The 14,346-nt window shown below is 50.7% G+C and overlaps 1 protein-coding gene across 19 annotated transcripts in view; it reads left to right on the plus strand.

The window, feature by feature from the left end:
• Positions 1-14,346, plus strand: part of CACNA1D (calcium voltage-gated channel subunit alpha1 D) — a 301,670-nt gene that overhangs the window by 243,625 nt on the left and 43,699 nt on the right. For 8 of the 19 annotated variants that reach the window (XM_032411478.1, XM_032411483.1, XM_032411479.1 and 5 more), the window contains 4 exons: positions 847-957; positions 2,163-2,192; positions 9,267-9,350; positions 9,819-9,902. In XM_032411478.1, coding sequence (XP_032267369.1) covers positions 847-957; positions 2,163-2,192; positions 9,267-9,350; positions 9,819-9,902 — 309 coding nt within the window. The remainder of the gene's footprint in view (positions 1-846; positions 958-2,162; positions 2,193-9,266; positions 9,351-9,818; positions 9,903-14,346) is intronic. The other 11 variants (XM_032411490.1, XM_032411492.1, XM_032411494.1 and 8 more) reach the window with 4 other exon arrangements.

The following is a 14,346-nucleotide window of genomic DNA, read 5'->3' on the forward strand; positions in this document are numbered from 1 at the left end:
GTGCTGGGCCCATCACAGAGTAAACACCCAATGTTGAAAAACAAAACATAAGTCACATTCCTGTCTTCAAGGAGCTCTTAGAATGGTTAGGATGGTGGTGGAGAATCTTCCAGGTCATGGAGGAGAGTTTAGCCTGCAAAAGAGCTACTTCTTGATACCCTGGGGGCAAGGCATTGACTTCCTTCAGTTGGCCAAGTTGGTATTAACAGCGAGCATTTCCAGCAGTTATACTGTGAAGTAGATCCTGCCCTAGGACCGAAGCAAAGGCCAAGGTCTAGATCCGCTTTCCACACTGACTTTAAGAACTTAAGCAAATCAAACCAACTCCCAGTGCTGTCTGGAAAATGGGTCTAAAAGCCACCAGGGATACATTCTCTGGCATGTTTTTTAAATTTAAGAAGTCTTTATGAATGAGCAGGACCCCATGCTGATGTAGGGAAAAAGTGTGAGGTCAAGATGTTACTGCCTTTTATTGAAAGTGGACCTAAATGGCATCAAATTTATCCCCAACCAAATCCTGTCTTTAGTCATAGACATTTGGGTGGGTTCTGCCTTGTGCCTGGGTCAAGGCCCTGAATAGAAATCCTGCTGGGAGGAAGGGTGGGTTCCCTTCATCCTGAGCAGAGGAAATGGATGTCTTCCCCTTCATCTTCCAATCATCTTCATTCGTCAAGGCCCCCCTGTGCTTTGTGGTGAGTTAAACACGTGCCGTTGAAACCAGTGGAGGCTGCCTCCATTTCCAAGCAGAGGGTGGATGCCTGCAGGCAGCAGGGGGCTGGGGAGCCTCCTTTTGTGAGGCTGGCTGGGCCGGGCCCCTGAGAACCATGCCTCTGCCTTTGTCCACAGCACTATGAGCAGTCCAAGATGTTTAATGACGCCATGGACATTCTGAACATGGTCTTCACCGGGGTGTTCACCGTCGAGATGGTTTTGAAAGTCATCGCGTTTAAACCTAAGGTGAGTCTCTGAGCCCACTTCTCAAAGGCTGTTGCTGAATCACTCCAGAGGAGCACACGCTTCCTGTTTGTCTTGTGTTACCGAGTGACGCCAAATTGTTGGGTCCGATAACTACGTTATCACCTGAGAACGTTCAAATCTGATTAGGGCATCTGGGTACATATGGGAAAACAAAACTACAAAACAAAACCTCATGAAAAGAATTCTGAGAAAAAGAAGAAGGGGGGACAGAATCGGGAATTTGTAGAATAGAGATGGTTTTGAAACCGGATTTTCTGTGTCTAGAAGAGCCTCTCACGCTGTCTCAGGGAAAGTGGCCTCATTGCTCGGGCGTTAGACAAACTGTTGGAACAGAACCCGTCAGAAAGAATTCAGCCTTGATTTGACTCTTAGGTTTCCAGGAGAAAGACCTTGGTTTTATTTGTCCTTGGTCTACAGCCTCTTTTTCACCTTTTATGGAAAGTTCTACCATTTGGAGAGCGCTTACCGTTTATTTGACTTAGAAAAATGTCGCTTGACTTTAAGACAAAACAAGACATGAAAGCTGTTAAACGCTGTTGGGCTAGTCAGCATATCTTGTCGCCTTTGGGAGGGAGCGGATCCAGCCCCACCGTTGTCAGTGTCTGGGGTGGAAGAAGCTGACAGAACAGTGTCTAAGAGCACACGAACTCTGGATCCAAATCCATACTCCCCACTTGCTGACGCGAGGGAGTTCCTTAACAGCTCTGTGCTGCATTTTCCTCACCCGCAGAATGAAGACACTACCAGCCCTGTTTCACAAGGTGTTTGGGGGGGTGAAGATTCACTATCTGTGCCATGCTTAGAAGAGTGCCTGGCATGTAGTAACATGCTGTCATGTGTCAGTACTCTGACCGTGATGGCCACCACCATCATCGTCAAGTCACGATGGCCCCCTCGTTCTAAAACTGTAGACGGAGGAGCAAATCCAGGCTGAGCTGGGGGACGTTGGACCCTCGGCTTATTTGCTAGCAAAGCCCCCAAACTCTCAGTATGAGGCAGTGACAGAATCCGGGGACCCGGTTGTTGGTTCGGCTGGGTGTAAGACACCTTATGCCTAAAACACTGGTTTTACTGAGACTTGGATTATGATATGATGGTTTCACATACTCCATATTTCCTTGGAATTCTAATCCAAAACTGTTCCTTTCTTTAATTTGAATTAATTTTTATGCAATCTTTATCAGATCTTTGTGGACCAAAAAGAAAGGACACTTGTAAGTGATCACTTGGGGTGATTGCAGTGGGGTCAAATTTGGCACCTTATGCATGGCCAGATGTTATGTACTGTGACTTGTCCATATCTACATACATAAACATCTCCTCCTTTTTCAAATTCATCTTGATTTCCTTTGAGAGTTTTGGTTTGCTTCCCTCTCACCTTTACTTCTCTGAACAATAGTTGTCTGGGTTGATGAAAAAGGTTGCCAAGTAAGAACATCAAAAGGACTTGAGAGAGACAACACGGAACCTACCCACGGAACGTTTCTAGATTCCCTTGTCTTGTCTTCCCTTGCCTGGTGATTAAGCTCTGAAATGTTTCAGAGCTTGCTCTGGGCTGAAGAGAAGACACACTCGCCCATGGCATGTGTGCGTGAGAGTGTGTGTGTGTCCGTGTGTGAACGCACATCCGCTAGCGGGCTCGTGCACCAAAGGGCTCATACACCCCTCTGCCCAGTAAACCACTGATATCAAACCTGGGAGTAGGGTTTTGGTGGTATGTGATCAGACTGGTGATATCAGGAGGGAAATGAGTAGCTAATTTTTAATCAGTACTGATTAATCAGAGTTTTAAAATGAGTGATTTCCGCTAGAAATGGTGCTGCTTTGTTGTTTTGCCCAGCAAGATATTTCCGTAGCATGAAACAGCAATAGGAGCATCTCTGTGCTTGAGGAGTGCTATTTCTGCACTCACTGAAGCCAGGATAGACAGATTTTGTGTTGAGGATGGGGAGAGAATCATTTCACCAAGAAATAAAGCCCTTCACGTATTGCATGGAGCACTGGGTGTTATACGCAAACAATGAATCATGGATCACTACATCAAAAACTAACTACGTAATGAATGATGACTAACATGACATAATAAAATAAAATTAAAAAAAGAAAGAAAGAAAGCCCTTCTTAAAATGCTCCCTGACTTTTCCTTGTTTTTCTCTTCTGGGTTGACAAAGCAAGCCCATGGGAGTAGGCTTTGACTAAGAAGCAGTGAGACCCCTCCTCTCTCATCAGAGAGGAAGTCGGGCTGAGGAGCAAGGTCAGAGAGGCTGCCAAAGGGAGAGTGTTCCAGGAGATGGCCGCATGGGAACCCTAGCCCGTGGGTCTCCTCTCAGGAAAGCCTTCGTCTCTGTGAGGAGTTGGTTACAGGGCCCCTTGGGGCAGTGTTCTCCACAGTGAGGGGCACACCTTCTAGGAAAACTTGCCAGCATCTGTCAGGAGAGATGGGGTTGCAGCTGTGCTGAGATTCAGATACAGAAAGTGAAGTTGGACAAAACCCTTCCTGATGGATGAGAAGGCACCGTGAGGAGGATGGGTTAAAAGAAGTTGGGAAACCTGACCGTGGGGACTTCTATATTCAAGAACCTGCCAGAGAGGTGGGGCCTGCCAAGAGCACACATTTAGGGAGAAGTGGTTTGAGGACTCAGCAGGTCAGGTCATCCCGCCTCCATAAGCAGGGAGGGGAGGGGTTGAGGTAGAGAGGCAGAGGTAGGAAACCCAGAGCTGGGGAGCTGCCCTGGCCGGGGAATGAGGCTCACTGAATGGGAAGAGCTGTTCTGAGCATTGGTTCTAGGCAAGAGTGCAAGGTGGCAAGAAGCCGAAGAGCAGAATTAGGGGAAAGCAAGGAGGCGGTTGAGTGTATTACATCTACTCCCCAAGGGAAAACCCACCATCTGGCATTGACCTTGCATACTCTAGATTGTGCTTTGACTTGGAGGTGACTGTGCCATCCTAGGCTTTTAAAAGGGAGGTCCTAACTGAAGTAAGATAAGCCCACTTCCCTGGCCTTTCCCTCCGGTACTCCCAGGGGAAGCCATGGGACGTGTCCAATGAATTCTCTTGCTCCAAGGAGGAAACTGAAGAAGAAGGGCCTTCCCCAAAGTACTGGCTCCTGCAGGAATAAAGAGCACTTCCAATTTGCTGGGGCTCCCTCTTTGTGCTTCCGGATGTCACCTGCCTTTGTCCAGCATGTACCCGAGGCCAGCTTAGCTGCCTCGGCCACGGGCTTTTCCCCGAAGAGCCACACTTGGTTCCCAGGTCTGCATTTTGATCTTGGTTCTACCTCGAAAGTGACAAATTTGTACTCCTGGCCACTTGGGCTTGGGAGAAGTAAAGGGTAGTTGGGTTTGGGGGAAGAGGAGAGTATTTTGGTGCTGTTCTCCTATGCCGGTGCAGAGCCGCTGCACCGTGGACACCAGCATTGGTGCCACCAGCCTCCTGGGATGGCATTCCCTGTCCCAGGGCCCCTGGCAGGAATACAGGCTCTTAACAAAGTGTTAACGATCTCTTTGGAGGACACCCTCCATCTCCTAGAAAGAACATTTGATAGTCTTTACAGTTTGTCAGTGACCACATCTCTTTTAGGTGATCTATTTTAATGCCAAATAATACTTGAGACCAAACATTCTTCTCCTTAGCTAGAACGTTGCGCCAGACCTCGTGGGCTCAGCCTGTGTCTTTGATGTCACAGTTTCTCAGGGTGCTCTCCTGGTCCCCTTCTCCCGTGGTAAATGCCTTACAGGCCCAGAGCTTCTCCGGCCATCCATGTCATCCAGACCTCCTGCCCCTCCTTTCCCTGGACTGCTAAATTTCCCCCCTCCCACACCCCCGCCCAGCCCCTCTCTGCTCATCTTCCACAACAAAACTCCGGTACCAGCCACCTGTTGCCTGAGCAAAAAAAAAAAAAAAAACACCAAAAAACCACACCTTAGAATTTTCTTAGTTTCATGTTCAAAGTCCTCCACCAAACCTTGGCCCATTTGCACTTCCGCCTTGCTTCCCCTGTCATTCCTTCTACACTCCCCACCCCTAGCTGTTAACAAGCCAGGCCTTTCCAGGGCATGGGCTTCTGTATATGAAAACCCTTTTGCCTTGTTATTGCCTGAGGCCCGTCTGAAATGTGGGTTTCTCTGTGACATCCTCCCTACCAGCTCAGCCAAAGTCTGTTCTTCCCTTCACCTGCGTGTCCACTAGATGCTTACTGGGCGATGTCATGATCAATACTTCTTTGGATCTCTCCGTTAACTGCTGAGAGGCTGCTCGAGGTCACAGGCTGGGTCTCCTGCATCCCACACAATGCCTGCTCTGTGCTGGCCGCTCATTAAGGATGGGTGGAATGAAGAAAGGCATAAACGGATGAGCCTGTAGGTGCAGCCTCTTGACATGAGATGGTACGCAGGGTATTTTCTGTCATGGGAAATTTGATCGGAGTAGAGTGGCCAAAGGTGAATGCTTTCCGGTAAGCCCCCACTTGACCTCTGGAAAGGCTTGTGCTAGTTAGAAAGCTGTCAGTTATGGGTCTACTGAAATCTGGTACTGTGGGTCATCTCTTGGGTCCAGCACTGCCCAAATAGTCCCCGGCAGAAATTGCTGAGTGACCTGGCTGCCGTGGTAAACCCCAAAAGTGGGTGATTTGTGTGGGCTCCTTCAGATCTGCCGATGAGAGGGACTCCAGGCAGGAAAAAGAACCCGGACTCGGGCTGCTTCTCTTGTTTCTGTTCCACACACGTTACCCCCCCAACACGTTACCCCCTCCACACACACACATGTGTGCCACACCTGTGTGCTATATCCCGGCCGGAGTTCCAGCTCTGCTCCCAGGAGCCCACAGTCAGGAGCGACGTGGACACTGACAGACTCTCAGAGTTCTTGGAAGTCTTGAAAGTTCCTGGCCCTAATGCCCACATGAGTCTGCTTTATGATTTAAAATTTCTGAGTCAGACATGTTTCTGAATAATAGAGATTATCACATGTGGCTGACTTGCTTGGTCTTTCCAAGCCAGTAGGACTGGACAAAAAATAAGAGTTGACTCTGGCTGAGTGCTAGGGACTGCTGGTTCCACTTGCGGGGCCCTGGCCTGGGCATTCAGTGTCAGGAGAACCTGTCATTTTTGTCCAAGAGAAGAGGGCACAGGGATGGGTCCTCTGCCAGAAGCCTTTTGTCTCATCTTCTGGTTGCCCAGACACTGTGGTGATGTTGGTGGGAAAAGGGTAGGGGACTGAGTCCTGCTCATTCGACAGTGATTTGATCACATTGGAGGCTACTAAACAGGGAATCAGATGTGGGGAGAAAGAGAGCCTGGCAATTTCTGCCTCCGCCGGCCCCCTGGCATAGCCACCTTGTCTGAGCTTGTGATTCCAGCCACCTGCATCAGCTCGAGCCTCCTGTTGTCTGCATTAGGGGTAGGTACCTTCAGTCCAGGAGTCCTCTAGGACTTGGGCACAATTTATGAGTGTGCGGGATCTTCTGAAGAGAGTTGATGAGATTGCCAAAATGTTCCAGGACCCCAAATGGGAAGCCCCTATTGCATTGGTTTAAGGTGATTTCATGTACCACAGTGGCCAGAATGGGCCAGTTGGAGGATAGTGTGTAGGCCAATGGGAATGATTCAGAGGTAAGTACTGATAATTCTGGAAAAGCAGGGGAGGAGCTGTTCAGGAATAAAGTCCAAAGTAGGTGCGCAGGTGGTGGCCTTGGCCTCAGGTGAAGAGCCTGCTGTAGTGGGAGGAGTAGCACGCGGGGTACAGCTGTGGGCGGGGGCTGGTCCTGTGCCCGGACAGGAGAGGAGGAGGAACTCGGGGTCTTCAGCTGCTCTCCGTACCCCGGAGGCCTGACTGTTACGGGTGCCCAGCTGTCTCAGTGAGGCATCGGCTCCTCTCTAGGGGAGATGGGAATGATCACCATACTGTCCTTAGCTTTGGAGATGCTCTTAAATCCAGGAAGGGAAGGCTCTGGTCCTCAGAGTAGCTTGTGGCACGGCTGCTGGTCAAATGCCCATTTGTTACCTCTTCACACAATGTAAATAAGGGTCCCCGGCACCCCCACGGCAGCGCTTAGCACTTGACCCAAGTGACTTTTGTGTTAGGAGGTCTTCTCTGTGGAGGAAACCGTGCGCTCCTTTGGGTCCAGGCGCAAGCTCTTTGTGTCCTGGCCGGCCAGCGTGACCAGCATGCTCAGTGGCTCTAGTCTAGTCCTCAGAGTGGCTGGCCTTGCCCCAGTCCGCCAGCCAAGAATCACGGAGCACTGCGAAGAAAAGCTAGAAGGTGCAAAACGTGGTGTTCATTAAGACTTGTCCTATTAGACTTGTGTACACAGGTCGGCGGGTTGGTGCAGGCAGAGTCCGTTTGTTTACTCTTTGGAGGCCTGAGATGAGGGGTCTGGGAGGATGCCAGTCAGTGAGGCAACGTGTGACAGAGGAGGGGAAGGGAGAGGTGAAGAGTGAGTGAGAGGTCATGGCAGATTGGGTGGGAAAATCTTACATCATTTAAGATGAAATTTTTAAAAGTCCAAACCATCAATTAGTGTCATAGCTCCCCCATAATTGTACTTGGAGTGCGTGATCAACAGTAACTAGAACAAACAGCCCCACTCCAGTTATTAGGATGGCCAGCACGTGCACACTTTCTATCGTGTCATCGAAGGCTGGGGCTCTGCAGTGGCTTTCTTGGGGCCTGCATGTGATCACAAGTTGATGGGACCTGAAACTTCAAAGTACCTTCTGTTCTGGTTTTCTTTATCCTCACTAAGTGTACCCAGTTGTAACCATGCTTGGCCCCTTTTTATATATTTCAGACCTGGATTTTTTTTTTTTTTAATTTCCAAAACATGTTCTGACTTTTTGAAAAGACAGTTGATTTTCAGATAGAGTCATCGACCATGCAACCAAAGCCTCTATGCGTAGTGCCCACCCCCACCCCTCTGACCAAGAGTTTCCAGAGGCTGTCAGGAGACAGCAGGCATGAATTTAGCCTCTACTGTGCTGAGCCCTCAAGAGTGCATACATAAAATGTATGCCACATAGATATACACGGATTTATAAGTCACAGGGACATCGTGCCTTCATGCTTGTTGCAAGATAGGAGGATCTGAATGATGGTAGGATGCTAGGTCAATGGAAGAAAGAGACATTGCAGTGTGTGGAGCAATGGGATCAAGGCTCTGGGGTAGATAGTGGGGCTAGTGGAGGAGGGGATGGAAAAATCAGCATGGTACTCATCCTCAGAGGGCTTTCAGTGGGTTAAAGCTGCAGACAAAGACCCCAAATTCAGTGATGAGGACATGTGAGAGGCAGAGCAGAGATCAGGAGAATCTGAAAAGGTCCCTTCAAGGAGCTGGCGTTTGGTCTGACCTTGAAGGAGGAAGTGGATTTGGGCAGTCTGTGTGGAGAGGGCTGGGATTGCTGTTGCAGCTGAGACAGGGGGAAGAACCTGTTGGTGCTTCTGAGGGATGGCAAGGAGTCCTCCTAGCCTGGAGGGTGGAGAGAGAAGGGAGGAGAGCTGGGGTACAAGGAGGATTCTCTAGAGGCCAATGGGAGCCTTAGTGCATCATCACCCTTGACTGCGCTTTTCCCTTGTAAGACCTGTGTGGGCTCCCTACACAACCCCCTTCCCCACAGACTGGAGTGAATCCCCGCCCCACAACTCTGTGCCCTGGACTCGTGCCTCACTGTGCCTCTGTCCCAGTGAGGCCAAGGGCTCTGTGAGGACAGAGCACACCTTTCATAATCCTTGCACTGGTGAGGAGCTGGAGGAGTTACTGATTTGTTTTAAGAGCACAGAAAGAAGAACGTGTGAAAGGCTGGTCACAGTGCTCTTCAATTGGGAGAAGAGAAAAAACTTGGCGAAGGAGTGGGGGGAGGGCCTGCTGACTCTTCTGTGTAGGGGTTGCAAACTTAGAAGGGTCGCACACCCTCTTGTGACGGTTTGAAGTTGTGGCCCTAGTTGCACGGGCAGGGTTTTCAGAGGCCCCTCTGCCCTGCACAAACTCCGCTTGGTCTGGGGCCGCTCAGGACCATGGGTCTGCACGGCGCGTGCGTGCGTGCGTGCGCGTGCGTGTGTGCGTGCGCTGTGCCTGCGTGCGTGTGCGTGCGTGCGCGCCCTCTCTCACACATGCAGGTGCACCCCAGCCTGTGTCCCTTTCCGCCCCTGGACGGTACTGTTGCCTCCCTTTGGCTCTCCCACCCCACCTGGTTGCCATGGGTACGGCGGGGCATCCGACACGTCCCCGTATGATCCGTGTGGCGTTTCCGTTCCTACGTGCTCATAAACGTCTGCCCCCTGCCTGCTCTGTCCAGGGGTATTTTAGTGACGCCTGGAACACGTTTGACTCCCTCATCGTAATCGGCAGCATTATAGACGTGGCCCTCAGCGAAGCCGACGTGAGTATGCGCCCGCCGTGGCCGCCCGCCTCGTGTCCTCTCTCTGTCTGCACATTCCGCTCCCCGCCCCGCACTGGCATCACCTGGACAAGTCACAGGCCCCAACCTCACTGGATCTAAAACCAGGACTTTCCTCACGAGAGCTGTGGACAAGAGGCTTGTGAGGGTCGAGCTTTATCCCAGGCCTTTGCAGACTCAGAGCACCTTTCGGAGGGCCGACTCGGGCGGCGTTTCCCGAGCCGCTGGTAGGCAGGGCAAGACAGGCGTCTCTCATTGTTTTTATTTGCTGTGTCAGCGGCAACACCCAAAGTGACGTACCTGTAACATGTTTGTTTTAGAGTGATTTTTTTTTTCAAGTAGCCGGGTGGCATAATGCTAGAATGTTCCCTTTTTATAACACTGTCCTTTTCTTCTTTTTTCCTGTTGTGCTTCCTCTCCTCTGTGGCTTCTGAATGCTTGCCCTAACAGCACTATTTCACTGATGCATGGAACACTTTTGATGCCTTAATTGTTGTTGGTAGCGTCGTTGATATTGCTATAACTGAAGTGAATGTAAGTAGCAAACTTTGTGTCCTGTGACGTGATTGTTTCTGTTAAGTCTGACACTCAGGAGCCTAGAAACCGTATCCATGGGTCTCTCTACACTTAAGAAATTCGGGCATACATTTGTTCTAAAAGATGAAGAGCATTTGGTAGCCTCCCCTCCCCCGCCCCACCCCCTTCCCCTGAAAGAGGGTGGAGAAGGAAATGTAGAATGGCCATTTTGGAACCAAACATTATTTTTAAAAAATAAGTTCTTATGAGCCTGTGAAGGGCCGGGAGTTAATTTATGTGAGAATGTGAACATTGGCACGCGCTAGCTGTGTGACCTCAGCCGGGCACCTGACTGCCCCGTGCCTCTGATTTTTCCAGGTGCAAAATGGAGTTCATATCGTGTGCCCTGGTACCCACGATGGTTCTGTGAAGGGAGGGGGGGCGGGGCTTCAGAGCCACGCCATGAACACGTGACTGCTGCAGCCTTCGCCTGTATCATGTGCACCTGCCGAGTCTGACTAGTGACACTGGGGAGTACCCCCTGTCCTAGCTCCCCAAACGATGGTGATCTCATGGACCAGGGGAAGGGGGGCTGAGTGTGTATGAGGACAGGGTGTCCATTCTCCTCTGTTGCACTTGATTGAGCCCTTTAATAAGGAAACAAGTGCAGTAGCAGTGTGGTAGGTGGAGTGACCCACCCTTCCAGAACCATCCTGAGAACCCTCCTTCAAAACTAAGAGGCTCCAGAAAGGGGAGCATTGCCTCCTGCCAGTAGTTCTTAGATCTAACCCAGGCCTAAACCAGAAGGGCCTGAGGCAGGCACAAATGGCCCTGCTCACCTGGTCTGTCCCCAGTTTGTCACAAGTCTTAGTGGGTGTCCAGTGTGTGTGCCCCAGTTGTGTAGAGCCCGTGGCGGGGGTGAATGGAGCATGGGGTGGGACTGCTGTGTGGTGTTGGCTTTCTGCTCCATGTGGCCAGCCCCGCCCTCCTCCCCCACCCCTGGCTGGGAAGGGGCCTCCTCGCTCTGCCTGGCTGACATCTGCAGGGTTGTACGGCCCGTCCTGGTGTCCAGACAGCCTGTAACAAATAAGGATGGTGCAGTCCCTCTTTATACCACTGCTTTGGGGCCAAGCTAAGCCTAGATCACAGACCAGTGGGACGGCCACTGGCCCGGCACTCCCAAGGCCTGACAGTTCTGGTCTTGGTTCAAAACTGACTTGTTGGACCTGGGCCTCAGTTCCCCATGGATCAGCTGGGGCGAATGATATCTGCCCTCCCTGCTTCATAGGTGTGTCGGGGGGATAAAATGATGCAGATATTTGTGAAAATACTGGTTACAAAACTTAAAGTATTAGGGAGATAAAGGCTATTATCCGAGTGTAGATTTTCCATGGACTAACAAGTGAAATGGACTATAAGGCATGTCCACGAGGGTGTGATGGATGCCTCACAACACCCCAATCCATGCCATGACAAGGGACTAAAGTGGTATTTTCCTAGACCCAGGAAGATACATCCCCCAACCTCCGTGAGCCCAGACTTAGGTAAATTCCACTTTATGTGAAGTATCCCATAACTCAGCTATAAAATTGTCATTCATAATGTGTAAATTATGCTTGGTTATAAAATAATCTAATGCTAATGGCAGAACAGCAGGACCCTAACTGGGCTGCCATGAGCTCTCTCCTGAGTTTATGACCAGACATTGCCTGCTTAACCATCTCCTGACGTAAAGCACTTACAACCTTTGTCAAAGTCTGCTTATGTGAAAATTCTGGCACAGACCCTTATGTAAGTCAGAGATGGTCTGTAATGGAAATGAAAATAGAATAAACTACAGTTTCAGCAGTTCTCCCTGGAGTGCTCCGTGCTGAAAGGGATGTGCAGGTGGTGGGCATAAATGCTGGGTTTCTGGGTACCAGGATGTGGCCGAGGTTTGTTCACTGAGCCAACAAGCCAGCTCTCCCAGTGCCTCATCCCTCGCCCCCCCCACCCCCGCTGGCTGGCAGGGTGTGGCGCTGGTGCCCTCGGTTGACAGCACGTGCCCAGCTTTCCGGCTGCCCCTCCATATGCTGGGGGCAGGAGCACACCGTGCCTGTCCCCTCTGGCCCCGCCTTGCTCATCAGTGTCGCAGACATATCCTTCTTCATGTGTCATCCGTCAGGAAAGCTGCAGTGGTACAAAAACGCACACTGAACTTTCTAGTTAGCATTTGACTTTGGGGTGTCTGCACAAAACAGGCTTTCATTGGGCCCATTTCTGGCACTCAGTCAGACTTTCAAAATCACGCCGGTGACCATTCTTATACTGTTTTCTAGTCAGTGACTTTTCCCCTGGTCAGATATAGCCCGAGACAAAAGCTCCCTCAGCTGGTGGCAAAACCAGCTGTCCGCCCTGGGCCGGTAGAACCCCTTGGGAGGTCTCAGCAGTTCTGGGCTGGGCCACAGTTCAGGGCAAATGCTCAAAGCCACCTTCTCATGTGTTCAGTCTCTCAACACATGTGTCCTGGGCACGTACAGTTTGCAGGCTATGGGCACAAAGATAAAAGAGACTGGATGTCCTTAACTTCTGATGGTATAACGGTTAGTGGTGGAGCTGTTAATTCCTCCAGCCCCCTCTCCCACACATGCCAGGTTCCCCAGAGGAGCAACGCACATCCTATCCCTGGGCTGGCCTTACCCCCCAAGCTCCTGGGTTAGCTCAGCTTGAACACCCTTCGTCCATGTCGGCTGTTTTTAGCTACGATAAGTCATCATTTTTTGCAATATTTAACTTGCTGTGCTCTCTCCCCCAACCTCTGTTGATCTTTCTTTTCTGTTGCCTAATTGATTTTCATGTTGGTTTTATTTTTAGAAAATTGTAGCGGCAAGTATATATAAACATATATACGGTGATGTCGTTGTTAAAGCAAAAGCACTTTAAAGACTGTATACCTGTTTGTGGCTTCCCCACCTTTGGTTTTCACTGAGTTTCACAGGGTGTGCTATTTATGGTTGTGGTCATCTAAATTGTTTCCCATCCCTTGGGTCCCAGTCTCCACCTGGGGTCTGGCCAGGGCCATCTTGGTCAGTCATGCTTGGCTGTGTGGCTTGCCAGCATTGTCTTCAAGAATGATTGATCTGGCCTGCAAATGAGAAATCTAGCTTGCGTTTGTAGTTTGCAAAAACATTTTGGATGGCCCTTTCTGTTGTCCTGCTTGATGCCCCCTCAGCCCCCTCCTGCTGCCCCTGCCTATGTACCTCCCCCCCACCCCTTGCTCTGACCATGGTTTGATGGCTCTCACAGATTTGTCTTTATCACATCTGGTCATAACATCATCAAGCTGCTAAAATGTCAGATGATGACTGGCAGGCTCGCCTTTGCTCACCCTCGGATGCCTATTGGTGCCTCGAATGGTAAAATGACCCAGAACCCCACTTTCCCTAACCCGGGCAGTGGCTGTTGCCGGCACTGAGTCCTTTCCCACTACCATTATTGCTGGGGAGGCCAAATACTTGTGCAGAAGCTATGACTGCCTTGTTCTTACTTACTGAAGGCATGTGAAAAGTTAGTAAGGAGCTCCCTCCCAGGGACCCAGGAATTGTCCCTGACCTGGTGACCGACAGCTGTACTCAGCTTCTGGTTGTTCAGCCCTCCGTTTCAGGTGCCAGCCTTTTTCCACGTACCAGGTCACTGATTTCTGGACATAGGCTCAGCATTCCCATATACAGAAGCCCTCTCTCCCAGAAGTGTTATGTGCCAGGTCAGAAGTAGCCAGAGGGAGGCTCTCCCCCACTCCCACCTCCAAAGAGCAGGTTCTCCAGGATGTTCTGTGATGCTGGTTTGCTTCCTGTCTGGAGTGGAAAACCACGTCATCTAAGCCTTTCCGGGAAGAGATGGGGATGAATACAGCAAGTGCAGACTGGTCTCTTTGGTTGCACTTGGGAAGCTCAGGGATTGTTTGGCTCCAGTAGTTGCTGGGGGCTGACCCCAAACCTACATCTCAAGAGCCTGCCTGAGAACCCTGTGCGAAGGGGCTGGAGGGTCATCAGGTGTGCCCCAGGATCTAAGGAGACTTCTGGACCCAGGCACACAGTTTGGCCTCCTGGGGCTGAGGGCCATCTCCCTGTGGGGTTCCCAGCTGAAGACAGTGACCCTCAGGGTTGGAAGGAGCTGCTGAGCGCCTCTAGCCCAAGCCTGGAGATGGCACTGGAATCCTCTCTCCTGAAGGCTGACCACACAGCCCTAGTGGCTGTCTTTGGAAAACTACCCAGGGAGTGAACCCTTTCCCAGTCTCAGCCTCTGAGGGCATTCTGTCATTGATCCTGGGACCACGCAGGGCATCAGCTCACCCATGTTCCAACCACAGTCTCCAAAGCCAGCTGTGTTTCCAAGCCTCCTCCACCCACTGTGGGCAAGATGGAGATGCAGTTAACCTGTTTGCATCGTCTGGGTACTGAGCCCTCATCAACTCCAAAAGAAC

The sequence above is a fragment of the Phoca vitulina genome, unplaced genomic scaffold, assembly GCF_004348235.1.
Source record: "Phoca vitulina isolate PV1807 unplaced genomic scaffold, GSC_HSeal_1.0 scaffold13, whole genome shotgun sequence".
NCBI classification, from domain to species: domain Eukaryota; kingdom Metazoa; phylum Chordata; class Mammalia; order Carnivora; family Phocidae; genus Phoca; species Phoca vitulina.